The sequence below is a fragment of the Athene noctua genome, chromosome 2 (genome assembly GCF_965140245.1).
Source record: "Athene noctua chromosome 2, bAthNoc1.hap1.1, whole genome shotgun sequence".
Lineage (NCBI taxonomy): Eukaryota > Metazoa > Chordata > Aves > Strigiformes > Strigidae > Athene > Athene noctua.
This window is the reverse complement of record NC_134038.1, coordinates 35,729,801-35,752,476: the sequence shown is the minus strand read 5'-3', so window position 1 is coordinate 35,752,476 and position 22,676 is coordinate 35,729,801. Positions and strand designations below refer to the sequence as shown.

General features: G+C 39.3%; 1 protein-coding gene across 2 annotated transcripts in view; it reads right to left on the bottom strand.

Annotated features, from left to right (window-relative positions):
- Positions 1–13,372: 13,372 nt before the first annotated feature.
- Positions 13,373–22,676, bottom strand: part of STAU2 (staufen double-stranded RNA binding protein 2) — a 170,581-nt gene continuing 161,277 nt past the window's right edge. For both annotated transcript variants that reach the window (XM_074898838.1, XM_074898839.1), the window contains 2 exons: positions 15,338–15,426; positions 13,373–14,491 (listed from right to left, as the gene is read on the bottom strand). In XM_074898838.1, coding sequence (XP_074754939.1) covers positions 14,398–14,491; positions 15,338–15,426 — 183 coding nt within the window. In that variant the 3' untranslated portion in view covers positions 13,373–14,397. The remainder of the gene's footprint in view (positions 14,492–15,337; positions 15,427–22,676) is intronic.

Sequence of the window (22,676 nt, the reverse complement as noted above, 5' to 3'; positions counted from 1 at the left end):
TTAGCCTCTGGTTAGCAAGGATCGCTGAAGCATGACTAATCAGCAGATGAAAGTGTCTTTGTGGGGATTAGCTTTAATGAAAAGAAAAGGGATAGTTATTTTGGTAGTTTGAAATCTTCCATAAATCAAAGCGAATACTGACAAAGCAGGTTCATACGGTAAGAATGAAGCTATTGTGAATAAAATTAAGGGAACAGCTACTTTTATATAAATCACAGACCAGGACAGCATTTGTAAGAGAGTTCATGGGAACAAGATCATTTAACTTCTTCAGGTGTAAATAAGTGATATTTAGCTAATGTTAAAGCATCCTTAAAGAAAAACAGATCAATGAGGGTCTTTAGTAGGGAGTTTCTTTTTTGGCTTTCATTTTCTTTTATTTTTTGCATGCAAAGAATACCCAGCTAGTTTGTCTTGGCCACTTTGTTCTGTGCAGGGACAAACAGCCAACGTAGAATGTCTTTTTTACCACTGCCAGAGAGGAGGTCATAGCCAGAGAAACTTTAGTCTGGATCACTGATAGCAGCTGTTTCTGGCTGATGTAAATTAGAGAGTTTCTTGGTCTTCTATAATGTGGTTGGAGGAGCTCATGGGGACCATGGGGATAGTGGCAAGCAGAAAGAAATGCAAACTCCATACCTTCTGGGGAGTATTCATGTTCAGCTCCTGAACTTTAGACCTCCTATATACTCCTGTGCGGTTAATGTGCTGTATAAATAATCACCCCTAGAGCTCCTCTGGGCAGTGACTCAGAGCACCCACACTGAAAGCTTAACACTCTCCAATAACTGTACGGGAAGCCTGAAGTTAAACTGCCTGTGTCAATGTACCTAACTGCTCCCTTCCCTTTATGTTCTCCTGTTGGTTTATGCTGTGCCTTCTCCATTGCTTTATTGTCACTTTTAAATGTAATCCTTGCAGATGTGAGAATGAACCCCAACTCATAAGTGTAATATAGGAGTGGGTGTCTCTGCCTCTAACTTGACTGAACATCCTTTCAGGTAGCCTGAGACAAATGTAAAAACCGCTCAGATCCAAGTTCCTTTGTTTTCAACTACACTTTTGTCCTGCTATCATATGCACTTTTTGAAAAAAAAAAAAAAAAAAGTTATTAAAACACTTGGTCTGCATGTTGCAGGAACTGTTGCTAAGTGGTTGATTGGAAATCACAAATGCTTGCTCATCACTCTAAAGAAATGTGGCATTAAAAGTAAGGCTCAACTTACAGTACTGCTCAGTTACCGTATTGGAGGGTTTCCCACACTCTGGAATCTTTCAGTTTGGGGTGGTTTTTTTCTTTTATGTTTTTTTCTTGTGCTCTCGTAGCACAAGATTTCATGGGACTCCTAAGTGAGTGACAGAGCTCTACCGAAGAGTTTGTGAATTAAAGTCTTACTCTAGTTTATTTAGAAAGCAGCTTGTTTTCACATTTTTAAGACAATTTCCACATAACTGAGGCTAATCATTAAATATTTAATATGGATCTCTTTTCTAACCGGTGCCAATTTTTCCTTCTTCTGATACAAACATACTTTCTATTCAAAGTCAGTGGGAATGTGTACGTGTGTGTGTATCTGGGTTGTAAAATCAGTTTGGTTATTGCAAGTTTTCTAGGGAAATCGAAGTAAATGACTATGTGGTTACATAGCTGCAAGAGTAGGATTAAAAAATGATTTTCATGGAAGAATTTACCATACTTCCTGGTATAATTACTCCTCCATTACATAGCTTTTAGGGTCATGGTGAAAAAATAAAAACCCCAGATCAACAAAACTCTGTAATTCATGATGTTTACATGATTCATAATTTACAATGGGAAGGAAAAGAAACATTATGTGAAAAAATGCTATGCACATTTTTGCACAACATTCTACTGATATATGAATCATGCTTGTCTTTGGTTAACTCAAGGGAAATAATCTCAGTAATGTATGTAAGGCAGTCATGCCCACATGTCTGGGGTTTTTTATATCCAGATTTCAGTGGAAAGATAGATACTTTTTAAACAGATGGCAAACAAGCCCCTTTCCCCCCAACTACTTATCAAATTTAATAACATAGCTAATTATAGGACTGTGTATGTTGATCCATTCATGTGCTTCTTCCATATATTTAATTTCACAAGTCAAAAGGATCTGTGGAATTGCTGGTCAATGGCAGCTAAATTACATCCAGACAATATTCCCTCTTTAAGCATACTCTTGAGACCAAATCTCCTGGGATTTCTATTGGCAACTCAGTAGGAAAACTAATGTAAAATTCTGTAGCTGCAGTCTGGAAGTGATATTAAGATAAGCTGAAATGCATTCAGAGGTGGCATATGCCTGGTCTAAGGAGATGTCCCACGTCACATTTGTTCTTAAAGGTCAGAAGGAAGAAAGTGAGGACAGCCATTCCCTGTGAATTTTCCCCTTGGTTGCTGGCTGTGTCATGGGGCCGTGATGCTCCTAGGACTGTTGGCAGGAAGAACACAACCACCTGCTGAGTTGGAAGGACTGTTTCCTTCCTCACTAACTGCGTCTCTTTTAATCTGTCTGGACCCTCCACTTCACTACAGAGGACTGGTCGCAACTGATGAAATACTAGACCAGGTCAGCACTGATTCAAGCATGTCAAGCACCTACATACTACTGAGAGCTGCCTGTTGTGGGTCAGCGAGTAATAGGAGCCACCACTTAGACCTGTGAAGCATCAGCCCTATATTTGACTGCAAGCAGGAGAGAGCTGGGGTGCTTCTTGGTAGTGCATCTAATGCTATTTAGCATGCGTTACAGCTAAAGTATGTATGATGCCATTCATGCTGGAGGTCAGAAGTAACTTTGAAAACATGCCTCTATGAGGGGAGAGGCATGCTAATTATCTGTGAGGACAATGGCTCATTTCACTGTGATTGACAGTCTGGAGTACCTTGTACCAATAAAAGCCCGATCTCAAGTGTCAGATGCACTGAGTAAATATATACAGGGTTCTTACATCAAAAGCTGTCTGTACAGTAAGGAAAACAGGCTCAGAACCAGACCATCTCTTGATTAGTTTTATATTTGTCATATGTAAAAGATTTGTCAGTCAGGAAGATCTGGCTGTTTACATCACTGGCTCTTTTTATGTAGAATTCAAAGCATATTACTAATAAAGTATTAAAATTCAGGTTAAAAAATGTGACAGTTTTAAGAGAAAACAGTAATACTGTCTGGAACAGGTTAAACACCAAAAAAGGTAGAGAAAATTTAGAGTATCCAAGTTCCATAATCTATGGATCTGCCTACACGTATCTGTTTGCTTCAAGTGCTCTTTGTGATCTGTCAGAATTATTTAAAAACTTTAAAAAATGTATGGAAACAAATTTAGTCACGTATCACAGACTAACTCAGGAAAGAGAAGAGTCTCACAAATCACGGAGGGATTAAGTTGGGGGGGATTCAGAAAAGTGAGGGTTGGTGACGTCTGTTTCTGTTCAAGTGCCACCCTCACCCTCCAAGTGTAGGGGCGAGGTGTCTCTCAGTTCATTTAACCATTGTGGCACCCATTCAATTCCCTCAAAATGCTGAAAACTCAAAATATTCATGCTGCAGAAAGTGGGTGAAAGCTAATCTCCTGTTTGACTTTCTCTGATATTTTCTGTCATTTTGTTACTTCCATAATTAACATTAATTTCTCCCAGATTTTAACTCTTGGAGCTGTCAGAAAAGCAAAACTGCAGTGAGTTTACAGGCTCCTACACTACCCTCACAAAGGCAGCGTTCTTCTCCAGCCAGTTGGTCCATTTGTACAGCCCTTGCTGGGGTGGAGGTGCTGATGCTCTGGTCTGCTGCTCGCCCCATTTCTGCTGCAGGCTTGTGCCTGCAGAGCGACAGTCTTCCATGCAACAGTCTTCACCTGAAAAAGCTTCACTCTCTCTGCTACCGTTGGTTTTCTTTGGGGCCTCATCCCAACCCCACAGCTAGTCTGTGCCTTTACTCTGAAGGCAGCATCTCTTCCCCATAGATGTATTTCTCTGAAGTGCCTTGCAATTCTGGAACAAGCCCTCCCCTGCCCCCCAAATCCTATATTCTTCCCAAAGTCTGTAGGTTGCTTTTAAAAATAGAGCATGCCCTGGCTGCGTGTCTCACTGGGCAGAGGGCCTATTGCCTGTCATCCTTGATGTCTCTCTTACTACTTGTTTCAGCTGGTTGTTTTCTTGGTATTTAAAGGCTCTGTTGTATTCCACACTTTCAATTAAGGAGGAAAAATGCTCTCTGTGTTGTAAGAGTGAAACTGGCAGTTGTATGCTTTGGTTTGTAGCATAAACAGTTGCACAAGGATTCATTGGCAACCTTCCCTTCACTAAGGAGGCTATCGGCTAAATGTCACAGATGTGTCTGGGTCTTGCCAAGAGTTGGAAATGTACTGGGAAACTTCTGAAAATGCCCTCAATTAAAAAAAAAAAAAAAGCTCTCAAGGACACGTGCTAGCTGCAGCAGAGGATGGAGGGTGTCTGAGCATATGGTCAGAGTCTCTTCTTGTGCATTCCTCCTTACCTCTGGAGTCCTCTTCCTCACGTAATGAGCTGTGCCTCTCCCCCAGCTTGAAGCGAGTCTTCCTCCTCAGCAGCTCGCTTCTTCCGTGTGGCCTATAAAGTTCCTTCTTGGTAACAGGATCACTAATAACATCAAACATTAAAAATGCCCTAACCCCTTGACACCTTTGTTATAACCAAAGCAACAGCATGATCTTATTGCTGGAACGCTTGCCCTCCCTTCCCTCATCACCCATGATCACTTCATGGTTTAACTACAGCCTAATCCTGTGAACACTTCCTACCCAGCAGAGCACTTACCAGCGCCTAAGTAGCCCACTGACATTGGTGGATTATTCCAGGTAGTACGTCGTAGGAAAGCTAAAGAAGTGTTTGTACCACTGGGCCATTTGTTTTGCAAGCTCTTGGGGGATATTATCTTCTGTCTATAAAGAATCATGCACACGCATGGTGCTGTATAAATAATTAATAATAACAGAACTCACAGCAAACTAGCACATATGGGAATTCATACCGCTGGCTTTCCGGGCCGCTAGAAAATCACAGAATTATGGAGTTTGGAGAAAGCCTCATATCTCGGTTTGTGGAGTTCACCTCACTTTTGGAAAGTGTTTTCCTCTGCACCAGAGGAAATATTGAAGGACCTTCACCTGGCAAGAAATGCACAGGAAGCATATTTTAAGTTAATCCAAAATCTGATGAGTATCTCCCAAAGGTAAATTAAAGCTCTTATCACCCTGTCTAACCTTTAATTGCATAACACAGGAGGTCTGGATTTTATCAAATTATTGACTCTTTTTGTGTTAAGATTTCTTTGGCTTTCAGTGATGTTACACAAATTGTTCCTTGGTGAAGGTCTTAAGCAATAAAATAAACCTGCTAATGTTATTTCCAATGCACTCTTTTTGTTCTCAAGTTTTGTTGTACCCTTTTCTCTCTGAAATATGAATGGATCCAGGCTATCAAAGGAAAATAAAGGATTAAACCAGGGAAAGAAAATAATGCAAGGAAAAATAGAGCCGAGAAGCCACCGAAGCTTGGAGCTCTATGTGATGTTATAAAACAACTTCTGGATTAAACAGAAAAGAAAAAAACTCAGTTTTTAAAAATATGATTAAGAAGGAAAATAAGCCTCAGGTACTTGTTAGAACATAGGTCACTCTTTACTTCAGATGCTATAGATGGTTTCTGATTCCAATAATCCACAAGAATAAGCCTTTCTGTAAGGATACTGAATATGTTGTGGTCATACGTTTCTCAGACTTACATCACCTGTTGCTCAAAGGGAAGGTCATCACTCAAGTGCAGTAATCATGACGGAAGGTTGTTTCCTTCTCAGTAAAAAGACTTCTGTTTCCTTATGGGGAAGGTGGCATATATATGTCATATTCAACTGCTGTACTTTCCACATGCTTTTGCAGACCAAACTGAGTTGTAAAATGCACAGGGTGAGATTACTACGAATTTTTGTTGCGCTGATAATGTCTTTGATTAGCAGGTAGAATATACTTTTCCACCTTCAAAGAATGTTTTAGCCACCAAAACATGGAAGTCACTCGGCTACTTTCCATCTCCATGGAAACCATTCCATTTTTTACAGAATAGTTTAATATTCAGAGGTTCAGAAAGTATAAAAGTGAACATGAATAACTGCTTCTTGGTTAGCTAATATTGGTATTTCACTATTTTAAGGAAAAAACTTGGAATCTCAGGTTCCTTCTGTCTTACTCTGCAAGTACCCTAAGCACCAGGTAATAGGAATGCTTTTCCTTTCTGACTAAGTCAGGGAATCCTGAATAGATCTGTCCAAAGAGGATCAGCTGGAGAGATGGATGACACCTTGCTTCAGCAGACTACAGCCTGGTGGCTCAGGGCATTCTCTGAAGCAAGGTGCAGAAAAAGAAGTTAGTCTCCAGTCTTAACTACTGAGTAAAAAGCAGATTTTTTTGTCAACAGGAGTTCCTCCTTACCAGTGCTTTGTATCTTGCCCAAACTGGTAAGAATACCTGAACTTCTACAGGATAGGTTATCCTGTCCTTCAGAGAAAAGGAGCATCCAGCTTCAGAGCCCCAGAGTGTCAGGACTAGGAAATAGTTCACATGGCTAAGATCAAAATGCTTCTGAACTTGCCCAGAAATGGAGATTTACATGGGCAATTTTCTGCTTTGAGAAGTTGACTGTCTGTGGACTTTAAGACATTTCGTGTTAGATCTGGGGTGCACAGATATTTTTGCATACCTCATTTGCCTCCAAGTAAGGCACTTAAACATTTGTGTATCTAGAGTGTAGGTGCTTCTTAAAATAGCATTCTGTTTTCAAATTAGCAGATAGATTATTTGTATATATGTTTAAAAGGACACAGACATACACACACAAATATATGTAGTTTGAATCGATTCACACAGAGTAACACACAAGTATATATAATATTTAAGCGTAGTATGCATATTAAATGATATAATATAGTCAATATATAATATATATATATATAAATATTTAACTCCATTCAGAAACTCCAGTACTGTCCCTTTTTCCAGATTTTGCAAAATTGCTCCTTTGTGTTTATTCTTCAGCTGAAACAAAATGTGAAGGACTTCTGTTTGTAGAAAGAAAGCAAACCATTATTTATTTGGGAAGGATTTGTTAGGGTTTTTTGGTAACTCAAAATTTAAAATAGAAAAAAAAAAAATCATAGAAGTTATTATGTCTCCAATTCCTCACAAACTTTTTTTTCATGAAAATATTTTCACAATATTTTTGAAATCTGTGTGGAAACTTTTGCATCAGTTCTTGTGTAAATGCAACAGGTAGGAGTACAACGGATGCAGAGGGAAGGGACACTTGCACTTACCTTCAGATGCCTGCAAAATCTTCTGCAAAATTTTGTACATAAGGGTGTCAAGGCCTTGATGGTTTCCTTCCTCCTCAACAAGACACTTACTTTTGCAGATCTTCACAATAGGCTGACAGATCTGCTGGTATTTCAAAGGCAATTTCAAAATTGCTCCAGAGGTGATATTCAAGATAACTGTGCCCAGTTGGGACCAGATTTTCAGAAGACATCAGAAAATCTTATCCTCTCTGGTATATTTTAGCTAGGTCAGTGCTATTAGCATTCTGGCCTTGGGTTATTTTGTCTATGAGTTAGAAGAAACATTGAAATAGTAGCAACATCTTTCTCTGTGCTGTGTTGATCACATGCAACAAATATTTCACAATAATAAGAGTAGCTTTGTTGAAATGAGCTGCATAAATTGGCTCCACAGCCTTAGGTCTTGTGACTTTTCTTTTGTAAAGAACTATTTCTTTTCTGTGTTCATTTAATTGTTTATTCCTACCATGAATTGTAAATGGTAACTGTAGTCTCTGCTTACCAGATACCTATCTACACTATTTCTAGTACATCTGTAAACAATTCCCAACTTGATGAGTTATTGGAGTTGAACTTTCAATCGCAGTAACCCTAGTGATACGACAACTGGGGACTTGGTTAATGAGGCTGTGTGTAAAAGCTGATTGAACTATAGTTACTGTGCTGCACTCTGGACTGGTACATCTTCCTTGACAAAAAACATTTCTGCACATCTTTTACTTTATATTGTGTTTCTGCATAGGAGGAACCCACGTTTGGTTTGCAATAAATTGTCATTTTATGGTAAAACAAGGCAAGAAAGTTCAGTTTAAGTACTTGGGTTATCAAGTTATATTTGATCTTGCTTGTTACATCGCTTGGGGGAACAATATTGAATTCAATTCAGATTCTACTGAAGTCAATGGACAAACATCTACTGCCTTCAGCAGAGTCAGGATGGAGTGCAGTCTTTCAGTTTCAAAAAAATCAGGTATATTTTAGGCAATAGGTAATTCAATTTTTGCACCACAGATGGATGTCACATCTTGATTTCTTTTTCTCTACCATATTTAAATATATTTTCTTTGCTTTGAACCACATGTGAAAACCTTCTATCTTTAAGCCTAAATAAATTTAAAAAACCCAAATCTAATCTCCAGCCCTTTTCAACTACAGTGAATTGGGGGTGGGTGGTGGAAACAGGCCATTATAAAATGGGGAATTAGACTACATTGACTTTGTTATATTGTCCTTGAACATTTTTAACAGGTGACAGTGACTTCTAAAAAAGAAAAATCTATGTTGCACATATAATCACAAACAAAAGCAAATAAGCAGGCTTAGGTGATCTGTTTTAATACATAAAGATATTTTTAATATATTGTAGTGAAAGGAATAAACTGTTTCATCCAGGTTAATTTTCCTCTCATTTATTGTGCACTGTTGGATGAAAATTCATGGGTGTTCAGGCTCCCCTAGATTCTAGCTATTATAAATAAAGGAAAGTTTGGCCTTTAAATAAGTTATATTTTCAGGTTAGCAACCACTCTGTTTTGCTTTCCTTCTTCTCATAAATCAATTATTGAGGTCTATTTAATTAAGAACAGATTAGAAACATTTTCATTGTTGTTTTTTAGATTTCCTTTGTACTGAAGTGCTATGGAGTTAAAACACCAAGCACAAAAGTGCACAGCCAACCATGACTAACCGCATAAAGCAAATAACAAGCCGTATGATCAAAAACGAAAGCCAGTGCTGTTCATGTGGAATAATAGAAATCATACCACCAAAACACTTCATACACATCTCATCTACCGACGTACACACTTGCTTAGCTCATATCACACCTCAGGAATGCAGTTACAAACAGAAAGGGACCTGCAGGAGAGGTAAATACCCAGAGGGGAAGCCACATTTCCCTGTGCCTCATCCCGATGGTATCTTACCCCTTCAGCCTGAGGTTCATCGGCTGTGGGGAAGGAAAGACAGAGCAAGCTCTTACTCAGGACATACGTCTCTCCTTCCAGCTCTTCTGAAGATGTCCTCAGGGAGCTACGTTGAACATATGTGACGAACACTATTGCTCAGTGCAGATAACTTGCCATGTTTGAGCTGAAAGGCTGGTGAAGGAGAGTCGCTATCTGTTCCCACCGGTCACAGAACCATGTTTTTCCGAAGCACTCAAATTCATCATGCAGTGTTGTATTCAGGGCTCTGATCTAGTCCCTGCCTTCACCATCATTAAAAATAACTTTCCACTCTGCTGATTTTTCTCAAGGGTTGAAAAGGCCATTCTTATATGAGCAAAGAAAGTATTACCTGCTTATGGGGTGCAACTGAGAGTGGGGAAGTGCTGGGTGTTTCTGGGACATGATAAAGAGATTTTACCAAGCATAATTTTTACAAAGTGTTTTGAAACAAATTAAAAAAAAAGCCCTCTGCCTATTAACTGGAAAATAAACCCAGTTATAAATAAAGCTTAAATTTATTTTTTTTTTTAACTGTCACTGCAGGGTATGGGAAACTTTCTGCTGTTTCGTAGGGAATTAAAGAAGGCCAGAGAGATGAGAACAACAAGCAGCCACCCACCAATAAAATCATGTAGTAAAGTACTGTCAGAGAGATCAAGGGTTTTGCATACAATTTAGGAAGGATTCAATTTCATTGTCACTTTAGGCCAAGGAGGAGGAGATTCCATATTCCCGCAGTCATTCATCCCAACTACTCCCCTATTGATTTTTAAAATCTGTTGTGGCTCAGCCTTTTCCTCATGCTTCAGAGGGGAGAGATGGCAGCGGGAAAAGAGCTCCTGAGGTTCCTCTCTACTTGTAATCCAAAGACCCTTTAAAAATGCTGCTGCTGAGTGCTAAATCTTTTAAATCCTATGACTTCAATCAGGGGAAATTATATGCTGGCATTATTCTCTCTTGAATCCAGTGGGGACTCTAGCTGAGGGGTAAATCCACTGTAGATGGAAAGTGAATGCTGGGATGGCTGGGAACAGAAATCTGCACCCTCTTCTCCAGCTCTACGGCCCCGATGATGCATTAGTTGAAAGCAGCACCTTGTCCCTTTGGAAATCAGTGCTACATGTCTCAACACGAGAACAGAAACTTCCAGAGCATGTTGAGTTGTTGACAGGCCAGTGTGCAATTGGAGATGATAACTCAGATATAATATTAACCATGTGAGTTCTCATCCTTCAAATCGTATCAGATATGCCCATTCACTCAGTGATGAGCCTTTTCCTGTGCAAGTTCTTAGTTCACTGACCTCCTGAAGGTATTAAGATTTTCAGAGAGGATACCTGACGGTCCTGTTTTCTCTTTAGCATAATTCCTCCCCATTAACGAGTGTCATAGGTCCAGAACTGACGACAATTTGGGTTCTGAGTCCTTCAAAACTTGAACACGGTGTTCACCACAGTGTCCTCAGCAGTCTGCTAGATAGGCAGTCTGCCTATCCTAAGCCTTGTTCCTTATTCCTGCCTTATTCCCAAGCATCAGTTTGCACCTCAAAGCCACATCAGTAAAATATGGCATTTGCTCATCTTTGAAAGTGCTCTGAGAACCAGGATGAGAGGTGTTTATGTGTGATAAACAGGGAATTAAACTATTCACAGTGCTTTGCAAACAAAAGTTTGACAAGGTCTCTAGCACGAAGAAGGTATAATCTAAAAAATAAAAATAAAAATAAAAAAATAACTGCTGTCATAAAAGTAAACTCAACCATCTTATAACTAAAAACAACATTCAAACATATTGATATTCTTCCAGTGTCCATCACTAGCTAATTATTAAACAAAACTAAATATAAAGTTTGCTGTGTTCCACATGCTCCTATTTACAAACTCTTACCTTATTTTAGGAAGCAAAATCAGAAAAAAAAAAGATCAGGTTACTGAAGGAAAATGGGTTTTAGCTCATGGGACTTAAGCCCTCCCCAGCAGCTTTCAGATGTTGCCAGCTCAGGAACTAAGAGGAACAGCTGTGAACCAACAAGGCTGATGATCAGAGAAAAGTCCACTGGCTGCTGCAACATCTCTGGTTCAAGAATTTTCCTCAGGCTCTTGGGAGGTTGCTAGTGATAACGCCAACTACATTTAAAGTGCATTTCTGCATATGTGTGTGTGAATATGGCAGGATTGTCTTTGAGAAACTTCTCATGTATGATATGCAGGTGGACAGATTGAAATCTCTTCATTGAGACAGGAGCCTTGGACTGCCTTAGTGACACCAAAATGACATCCCAGGGTTCAGGTGCGATACCTTGATGAGCTCCATACTGAGGTCTCTGTGATCCAAAAATCCCAGAATCTCAGAATCATCTAGGTTGGAAAAGACCTTGAAGATCATCCAGTCCAACCATCCATACCTGTAGGGAGCAGGAACTCTTTGTTCAGATTTATGCCAGGAAAAGCTTTGTATTAACCTTCATTGGAGCCTCTTTGGTGAGGCTTTTAACCTGTGGCTCGGGAGGTGCTTTAAAACCATGACCTGTGTGCACTTTACCTTAGGCTGCACAGAACTTTCTAACTTGTGAGTACGACAATTATTAGTCAACACTGCACTTGGAAAATAGTTAGAAATCCTGCTACTATATGATCCTTCTCCCCCAGTCTACTCCATGTTTCTACAGTTTTGAGAAAAAAGAGTGAGCTTTGTTTTTTGTCAGTCTGAATCAAGCATGCTTCTGACCAGCAAGAGCACCTGCGATGGTAAGTTTCACAGAGACAATCTTTTTATACTGATGTTTTGATTGAGGGGCTGAATGAGTCATCTTATGCCTAGAGAGCCAGTTTTGTGCTTTCGGTTGCAATTTGCTTGTTTAGACTGAGGCAATCACTGTGCTGTTCTCCACGTGTACTGGAGCAAGCCTTGCACTCAATGAAGAGGCCACCTGCAACAAAGCAACTAATCTGAAGTTTACTGGGCACATTTTTGTGGCTGTGCCTAGAGAATGGCACCAAGTATCAAAATGTACCTTGAGCTTCTGAGCAAACTAGTACAAAGGGTTTGTCTGTAGTGACAGGACAGGGACCTGTCAATGCCAGGGAGATCATACTGCTGGTCTCCTTGTCACATTCTCTCCAGCAAGCTCAGCCTCTTGCCCTTAGGACAGAGTTGTCAAGGAATGGGTTTGCCTCTTCCTTTTGTTCTTGTTCTCCATGGGAGGGGACAGTAATGCCATTTGTATTCTGCATAATGGGAGGCACTGCTAAAGCACGGACTGACCCTGTTTCTGAGCTCTCTGAGCTGGCTGCCGAGGTGGAGAAGTAGAATTTCTGCTGCAGTTGCCAATTAGGCAGGTAACATACCCCTGAGAAAGATAGTGTGCAAGAGCTACTTAATTTTGTATGCTGCTGCCTGAATAACTTGAGTCTGCCAGGTGCCAAATGCCTCTGGAAATCTCCCAGTTCAGTGGGAACTCAAAGGTTCAGCATGTTCCTGACTCCTTTGTGGAGTCAGACACTAGAAAACTGCAAACTTTTAGCACAAAGGCTCCTCATCTGCTGAGGGGAGAGTGAATCATACCCATGGGAATCATTAAGTAGAAAAAAGGACTCCGAATTTTTAGTAACCACTGATTCTGTAAGAGCATGATGCATGCTAGCCTGAAAGCCTTTCCCTGAGGTGAATCAATGCCACCATACCTTGCACCATTTCCTTACGTTGCTGTTTCTGTGCTTTCCTGTGTGAGTCACTTGGGTTGTGATCCCTCGTTTATATGCTTCTAAAATCTTGTGTGACATTGTCATGACTGTTATGCAGTATGTGCTTATTGCATTAGTTCCATGGAAAATAAACTATCTGTATTTTGGACTAATAAATTACTTAAATGTCAGGATGATTGGTCTAACACAGTAAGTGTGTAGAAGGTGGTGACATGGGGAAAGGTGGGCGTTATAGCCAGTCATTGGTTAGTTTGTAACTAGCTTTTTTTCACTTTGTTCTCTTAGCTGTCTACCTGTGAATGATAAAGAAAGAGACGACACCGTCACTGTACACATGAACTGATGTGGTTTTACTGCATTTGGCCACACACTGGAAAGAAATATGCTGGTACAGAGCAGCCACAGGTCTTATCTCTGCTGCCACTCCTTTCACAAGAGAATGATCTTTACATCAACAGTTTTCCATCCTTGGCTTGATAACGTTTCAGTCCTACCTTTTGCTCTTGGTCCGAATGCAGAGATTAAAAACACTCAGTTGATGCAAACGGTGGGTTGATACAACACACAGAATGGGGTGTAGATGTGCTTCACACAACAGAGAGCAGAATTGAAGGGGAAAATGTTGCTTGGAGGCAAGACGCCTCTTTAATTGATTATGGCAAGGAAAATCAAATACCATATCTGTTTTTTTTCCTGGAGTATATCGAGACTGATCATAACTAACATCTGTTCATGTTAAGCAAATACTTGTCATGATTTAAACTTCTGTTTGCATACAACTCTTGAGTAGTGCATCTTAAAGTCATACATATTCATATAGAATGAAAAATGCATAATGTCTGCATAAAAAGATAAGCTGTATGACTATATATGAAGACAACAACTACAATTCTCACAGCACTGTCATTGGTTAATTTTAAAATATTCAAGCATTATTTAAAAAACAGTAAGCTGAACTTAAAACTACACTACGAAAAAATTGTATAACTGAACCAATGCTGACTTGTTTTCCTCAATATTAATCAATTTTAAAGTTTCCCTTTTTTTTTTTTTTTTCCTAACACTTTTTGTTTATTAGTTGTTATTTTAACCTCCAGTAACATGATCAGACTTCTTCTGCCTCTGGGCAATTGAGTTATGCTCTGATCTTGAGTTCTGAGGGAAATGTTCAATTTTATTTTTTTCCACAGTTGAATAAACAGTACCATGTATACTATCTCTTGTGTTAGAATAGTGTTGTCTTCACATAAGACTCAAATAATGGTATTAGTCATTCATTTCCTTGTACACATACACCCTATTGCGTGTTGACAGGTTTATAAGGATGCAGTGGCAGCCGTGGGTGCTGGGAAGCTCCTAGACGACAGCCTTTGAATCCTTGCAGTCCTGAGCAATGGTGCCTGAGTTAGTCTGTTTATTGTCTGCTTTCTCTCCCAGATGCTTGACTTGTCTGAAAGATTAATACATTAACAAGAGTGGTAAGGTCCAGGGTTGCACATCTTTAAGACATGTTTATTACCAGATGGCACATGAGATTCAAAGGTCACTGTGGAAGGTAACATTTTAAAGTGAAACAACAATATTTATGTTCAAATACTATGCTGATGAGATCATATGGAAAAATGGTTTTGATTAGATTAGTTTATAAACAGCCACAATATATCTATTGAAAATTCCAAATGTCACTTTTAGTCTTCTTTCTTTTATTCTATTAATTCCTAATTTATTTAGGAACATAAGACTACCTTCTTACATAAACAGACTAGCAGCTGGAAAAAAATCTATACTGGACAGAAAATCTCAGTTTCTTAAACTGAAAATCCAGTAAGAAACCTGGTTCTATTGTCTACTACTTAAAGCTAATATTCCATATAAGAGCTTTTGAAGATCTGACAGAAATTTTCACTTTTAAACTCTCTAGGGTAAAATACATCTTGCAGACACAAGGACTTATTGTCAGACAGCTATCCTTACTTTACAGGCAATATCATGTGATACAACATATTTAACAAAAATCATGTTATGCTACTTACACAGAATCCATACAATGAAAAGAAAATCCTTTTCTTTAGGATTTCCATAGGAGGACTGACTGTCTCATAGCTCATTAGTAAACATTATCAGTAACACTAAACCTGAAATCTTGTTTATCCTCTCAAATTATCACAAACTCTATGGAAATTCCAGAGGAAATAGTTTTGAACAGGTTTAAAAGGGCAGCTAAGCCCTTAATTAACATTTCTTATCTACCACGACACACAGGCATTAAAATGCAGAGGATTTACATGGTACTTACTTTTCATGTGATGCATTCTCAACTTTCATAGCCCCTTCCACTGGATCCAGTCCTTGTTCTGAAAACTGTTTCAAGGCACTTAACGCTGCCTAAAGAAAAAATGAGTTGTCAAAAAACCCACTGACACAACTGTATTAACGCCAAATGAAGGAAGGTGTGTATTTCTGATATTCTAGATTTAAATATTTTCCTGTATATTGAAGCCGTTTAGGCTACAGAGCTAATGGGTGGGTACATAACAGCTCCATGATAAACAGCTGTGGTTGTGCACAGGTCTGAGGATATCTTCTTCCTGGATATATGAATGACTTCCATTTGTGTTAATGCAAGCTTCATCACCTTCATGAAGAACATGATATACTTTTAGGATTCTTGCCTCTCTGGCCTGTAAAGTCTCTCCAGCTTCCCCATGCTTTCTGGAGCTCCTATGGACAAACTCTTGTCTTGCAGATGATTGCAGAAGGTATGAGCAACAGGAATAGGGTCAGCAGGACACTACTGACAGTCCAAGGCTGGATCTCAAACAACGCAGCAGACTGATGTCTTATACATAGGTAGTGAAGTGTGCTGTCAGGGTGAGCCAATATGGGATGATTATGAAGCATCAGCAATAGAAGAATGATCAGTTTTCAGCTGACATTTTTTGTACAAGTGCATTCTTTATTGACCAGCATCTCTCTCAGCTTAATGAGTCCTGCTTTAGGACTCAGAATTGTTCTTCTCCCCCCCCCCCCCCAAATTACTTTGGTAAAAGACAAATTACTTTTTTGTAATTAATTTAGCACGGGTTGATTATGAACTCTCAGACACCACGTGGCTGACTTTGAAAACATACACAGCACAATAAAACAGTTGAGGTCAGTTCTATCTTGAAGGTGAAATGTAAAGCAGAACTGAAAAACTGATTTTTCTCTTTAATCACTAAGATGCATTCAGAACTAATCACAGGGGAAATAAAAGGTAACTTTTCACAGACATTGTCATCCAAGGTAACATCTCAAACACTGAAACTGACTGCAGGCCCTACGGCACTGTTCTTCACAGTGAGGCAACAACTGCTCTCTCTTCTTCATTGTTGGGACAGGAAGAATCCATCTCTCTATCTTCTTTTCCCATTCCTCTTGGAGAGCAGGGACTCTGTCCGGAACAGGAGCTGCCATTGTAGTGAAGTACTAGGTTTGCTTTTGTACTAATTCTTTGCCTGGATTCTCTCAACAGCTCCTTCCCTTGAAAGGTATGTTTATACAACTTATATATTATTAAACAATGTGTATTTTGGTGATTTGACTCACAGCACAAAAATTGCCAGGCTGCCCTAAAGTAAAAGACCATATATTCCAGATGTGTCTATAGCAACGACTAGCTGCTACAGCTTCAGAAGGCTGTACAAGGTACTCTCACCCATAATGCATAAAGGTGGAATCTTTCTAGTCTGTGAAGTTTTATGGGTTTTGCCCTAGCAAACAAAAAGCTAAACATTTTATGAAGTGTCTTGGTAAACCTCAGATCATCACCGTTACTTAGCCATCCACTCTACCTTTACGATGTGTTCTGGGCCCACTGTATCTGATAGCTAACCTGCTCTCTATTTGCTCCTTCTTCCCATCCATCGGCATAATTTTGCCCTTCATCTTAAAATCTCCACTAGCCACATCTTTGTATCCTTTATCTATGCTATGGCTAAGGGCTGAGCCTCAGCTTCACCTCAATAACAGCTTCTCCCAATACAGGATCTTTCACTTTTATCACCCATTGAGTTCCCCAGTGAATGAATTCTCCCTTTCCTCATTTCTTCTGGATTTCTTGATATTTTGATATATTTGTATTTTTTTATGACAGCTTTCTCTTCTGCTTCATCATGTCCCTTGTAGTTCTAGATGTGCATACTCAACTCCTATAAACTCTAATCACCATCTGCCTTTGCATCCTCAGTCTTGACTGCATCAGTTTGTTCAACCCAAATAATTTCTCCCAGTGGCAACAAGTTTTCATCTATTCTCCTCTCAACTTCTCTGTTTCTGCCAGTAACCTGACACAATTCTTCATCCCCATTTCTTTCTCTCCTCCTCTCCCTGGGGTCCTTTTCATCACTATGCAAGCACTACTCATCATGTGAGGAAGGGAAGTGATTTGGGCACCTGTGCTTCCTGGCACAGGACTGCTTCCCTATTGTATGTTAGTTGGTCATGTGTTAGCAACTATGAGAACCAAACAATTCAATGGGTAGGGACTGGCACACAAGAATCTCTTGTCTTCTCATAACCAGTTGTCCTGATGCATATTAGCAAAACAATCAGGATCTTCTTTCTTGTGTATGGTAAACCAAAAGCCATTATGAGGTAGCACTGCAAGGAGAGGAGGAAGCTGACACATCTGCTCCTCCTACACAGTTTAACTGCTACCTCATCTGTTTTTGAACCCACCTTGTTTACTTTTTTACATCCATTCTTAGCTTCCGGGTCTGATGTGTGAATTGTAAACTTGTTGTGGAAGATCTGTTTGTTTAGGTTATTTGTTTGCACAGTGGCTTGGACAAAAAGGCCCTGATCATAGCTGGTAAGAAGTAGAGCCAAGTAATGTTTCATTCAAGATTAGATCACAGGTTGATCATATGATATGCAGCACAGTCTGATCTTGGTCAGTGGTCACTGAAATCCCCAAATCATCAAGAGATTAATTAGACCAACTCAAACTTCCTAATTCCTTTCTGGAAATGCTCCGAATATGAGCACATCTGTTACTTACTACTGTTTTAATCACAGAACTGGCTATTGCAAGGCATACCACATAAATTACAGAACAGCTTTCCGTGTTGCTTTCCAGAAAAACTGCTTTGGAACTTCCTGGAGGAGTATTAGCTGCTATCTCAATAGAAACAGATCACAATTGCATCTATTCGCTTCTAACAGCAAGATAAGAAGTACTACAACATAAAATAATGAAATCTTTGCCTGCAAGCATGGATCATTACGTGGGTGTCAGGGAAGTAAATATGGAACAATTAGAGGAAACATAAAATTAAGGCATGATTCAATGTGTTTAATGATAAGCATGTTTAATACCAACACAACATCCAAATCCTAATGTTTGTAATGTGGCACGGTCTTATTTCTCCATCTCACGCTTCTTCAAGCCATGCCTTTCCCAAACTGAAATGTGATATAAAAGATAAGATCTCAGATCTATTGCATTTCTGAAATAAAATATCAGAGGGGGGAAGCTAGAGGAAAGCAGTCCCGTACTTGTATCCTTGATCTTCCAAGCAGAGGTGTCAGGGTGTTTCTGTGAGCACTATGGAAGAGCCAGCCCTCTACACTGTCCCTCACTGCTAGGCTTCTCACCTTTGCTGCTCTGGGAGTCGACAATCTCTTCCAAAGCTCATGCTTCTCACTACCAAGTCCCCACTCCCCACATCTGCCTCTGTCCCACATCTTTCTCAAGTCAGTACCTCTGGGCTTCCCCTCCCTTCTATCCACCCCAGAGCTCTGACTTATTTTATAGCAGAGGTGAACACCTCTATTTCTTCACAAATCTCCTCCTACCCAGGCACCTAATTTTTCCTGCTCCTAAATGCTGTCCCACTCAGGACCCTCAGCTGCTCCCAGCTCCTGGAGCTAAACTTTCCTTCCCCAAGTCCTCCCAACCTCCTACACCCCACAGTCCCTCTGTATCTTACAGTTTCATAATGTGTTCCAGGTTTATATAAGATCTGATTTTTATTTTTTTTTCATGGAGCCATGTCTTTCTCTCCATAAGAGACCTTTAGGGGAAGCCTAACTACTTCTATCCCAACTTTTGAAACAACATGTGAATTTTGGGAAAGTTTATTTCATTTTTAAAATGTCTATTCATGAGATGTGACTAAAGGGCAGTAGGTGAATGGTAGAGAGAGCCTTGCAGTGTCTTAAAAACTCCCCCTTTTCTTTCTCACATAACCTGCTTATGTTTGGAAGGATCAGCAAAGCTAAGAGAAGCTGGTAAAGAATCTTAATTGATATCTTTAATGTTTCTCCTCTCCCCATTGTGCCCCTAGACAGACATGAAGATGCTGGATTCAGGAAGGAAGCTGGTAGCTGGGAGGTTGTGACCTGAATAGTCAGCAGAGTGACACAGAGCCCAAGTAATCTTCAGCAAAGAAGAGTTACAAGGAGACACTGGGCTAATTTAATCTATGATTCAATTCTATTAGTCCCAACAGATTTACACAACTTGGCTTAAATATAATTTGTGAATGGCAGATAATTTAGGTTAAATGAAAAGGAAAGAAAAGAATGGAACATTTGACAGTGAATCTGGTGAACAATTTCCTCTTTTAAAGGCTCAACACTTCCTTCCATTGATATTTTTCTTACAATAGAGCATCTGCACAGATATAGAGAAATTCTTCTCTCCCCCAGAAGATTTTACAACTGTTTTGTGAGTGAAGCCCCATAGGTTACAGAACAGATGTCCTTACACATTTCTTGTATCACTTGTTTTCTGTGTAGCTACAACAGTGCCAAAAATACGATGCCAACAGGATGCACCGCACTGCTAGCTGTTTGTCTTGGCTGCCATTTCCATTATTAGTATGTGTGTGTATCAGGATGGGGATGGATGTTTCCAGTCATTTTTTAGCTTTCCTCAAGTCAATTGGCAATTAGTAAATAGCATTGAAACTTGTGAATATTCTTCCTGTTTCTCACTCTGGGGATTAAGCGTCTTATAATGACAATCTAGTAACATTAGATCATTCTTTTAGCAAGAACAGCAGACAGGCACTACACTAGCCCATATGCATTTAAGACCACATCCTCATGATAAAATTTGCACGTTTGTTTTAGCACAGTATGTGGGTTGTGTTTTTTCTCTTAAATCTATATTACATTTCAGATTATTCCATGAAGCTTAAAACTGTAAAAGTTTGTTGTTCTCTGTGGGCCTTCCGGTTGACTTTACCAAGGAGGTCTGAGACAATCCTAATAAACCCACTGCTTGATACTGTTAGTTTACTGGTGATATGTCTCCTTACATCAGTTTTCTAAGTATATAAAACCCCATATTCATCTTGGCCTTAATCAGTGTTTTCTGAAGACATAAAATTAGAAGCAGAAATAGTTACACTGCAAAACTAAATGAAGTCAGGGTCCAAAGTAGGTCATTAAGGACAAGATTTTAATGTCTTTAGTAGCTGGGTCTTAGTTCAAGGTTGAGTTTGAAGAGTCACATGACTTACTGTGGTCATGCTGCCTGTAGCCACATGCCATATACATCAACAAATCTCATTTGGGCTTCAGAAAAAGCTTGCATGCCAGGTTAAAATGATAGACAGATCTACCTCTAGTCCTCAATTTCACTTGCAAGCCAGAAGCCTAGAAAACAGCAGAGTTAATGCATGAATAAAACTGGCAGCAAGCGTATTTACAAACAATTAATGTTAATCTGTTTTCTGAGACAAGAGAAAAAACGTCCCCCAAATCAGGGAGGTTCTTCTCCTCTCCCTGACAACTGAGGCCTCAAAAGGTGACATCATCTGTGCAAGAACATTGCAGCAAAGCTGTCTGCATCAGTAATGGGATGCACGTCATGACTTTTTAATATGTGGATTTAAATTTCCCATTAAAGGCTATTGAAAAAAACCCAAAAATATCACAGCTGTAGAGGTGAGTTCGGGGACTTAGTGTCCCAAAGTTGAGCAACTATTTAAATTTGTAGGTATTCAAAATTATTGTTCTTGGTGATTTTTTGCTTTCTCTTGAAGAAGAAATTCTTAATCAAACTTCTACCTAGCTTTAACTTGTCCACACTCAAAATTGCATGCTTACAGAAAAGCACAAAGGGAAGATATATTTGCTTGTGTAGACTTATATACATACACAAAAAGTAGCTAAAATTTGACTCCTTAACTCTCTTGAATTTACCAGGTTGGCTACATAAAAGATAAATAAAAACTAGGTGATGGGTACTACAACCAAACCTCTTTTTCTCACAGCTTCTGTTGTAAATTAATTCACTATATCACAAGCGATAACTTCTGCTAGGAGTTTTCGTCACTTTCCTCACAATGTGCCGTTTTTCCCAGTTGATTAGATTTACACGTGAACCAATGTTAACATCTGTTTAAAAATTAAATTCAGAAAGGCTTTTAATACTACACAATGTAAACCTTAATTAAATGACTTTAAGCCCTTTCCCCACACAGTTTATGATATGCATGAAAAACACAGGGTTATAATCCGATTAACTCATGTAGTTTACATGGAAATAACATTTTCCAAACTGATTAATCTCTGCACAAAGGCATAGTTACCTGATAGGCACTACAATTAAGGCTACAGATTGCACCTGTCAAGAGAAGGACCTTGGAGGATAGGAGTCCACTATCTTCAAACAAAGGATGATGATTCACAGATGTAGCTTAGAACAAGTCCCATGTAGTAGTTAATGCTACCCCCAGGCAGCTCATGCAGCCAGAAATTAAATGACACAGAATCCACATACAGCCTGACCTTGCCAGATTTTTGGAGGTAATCCTAAAGTAAGGATTAACTGTTCTTGAACATTTTTTCCAATGTATTAAGCAGAGCTTCTATCAACAACACCATGCACGTCACCTTCTTCCACCTAGTTTTATCAGACGTGTGTACTCATTCCTCCACGCCTCTCAATATTCCAAGAAGTGGATAGGGTGAAAGACACTATTCAACATGGAATTTTATTTCCATAGGCTTTCATCTTCAACAATCTACTTAGGTAAAGGGACTTGTTGAGTTAACAATAGAGAGAGTAAATTAGGCATGGCAAATTTTCACATGTAAACCAACAGACTAGAAATCTGACTGCCATTCTTGGGACTATGCAATAATTCCAGGAGTAATGAATGGAAAAGCATTCTTTCAAAGCCCAAGAAAAAGCTACACAATCATCTGGAGTGAGAAAGTTCTATTGCTTTAATGGTGATACAAGATTTTCTAGTCATAAAGAGAGAAAACCATGCTGGAAAACACTTATTTTTAAAGATAATGAAAAGTTATGCTTTTGTATGAAGAGCACAAATAATACTGAAGGTCAAACTTAACAGTAATGTGAGAGGTTAATCCAGCAATGGAGAGGCTAGTCTGGTTGCCAAATTTAGGTTGCGTTCTTACTTGTGGGTGGAAATAAGAGAGAAAAGGATTGATAAAAGATCTGTACAGGACTGTTCTGAAATCTGTATCTTCTCAGACTTCTCCCTCTTCACATACTCTCAACTGTGAGGAGCAACATTTTCAGGTGCTACCAAAAGGCTAACTTCTGCCCCTGTGGCAATCTATGTTGAGAACCAGTAAATTGCCACTTCTTCATTAATGTCTCAGAAGGG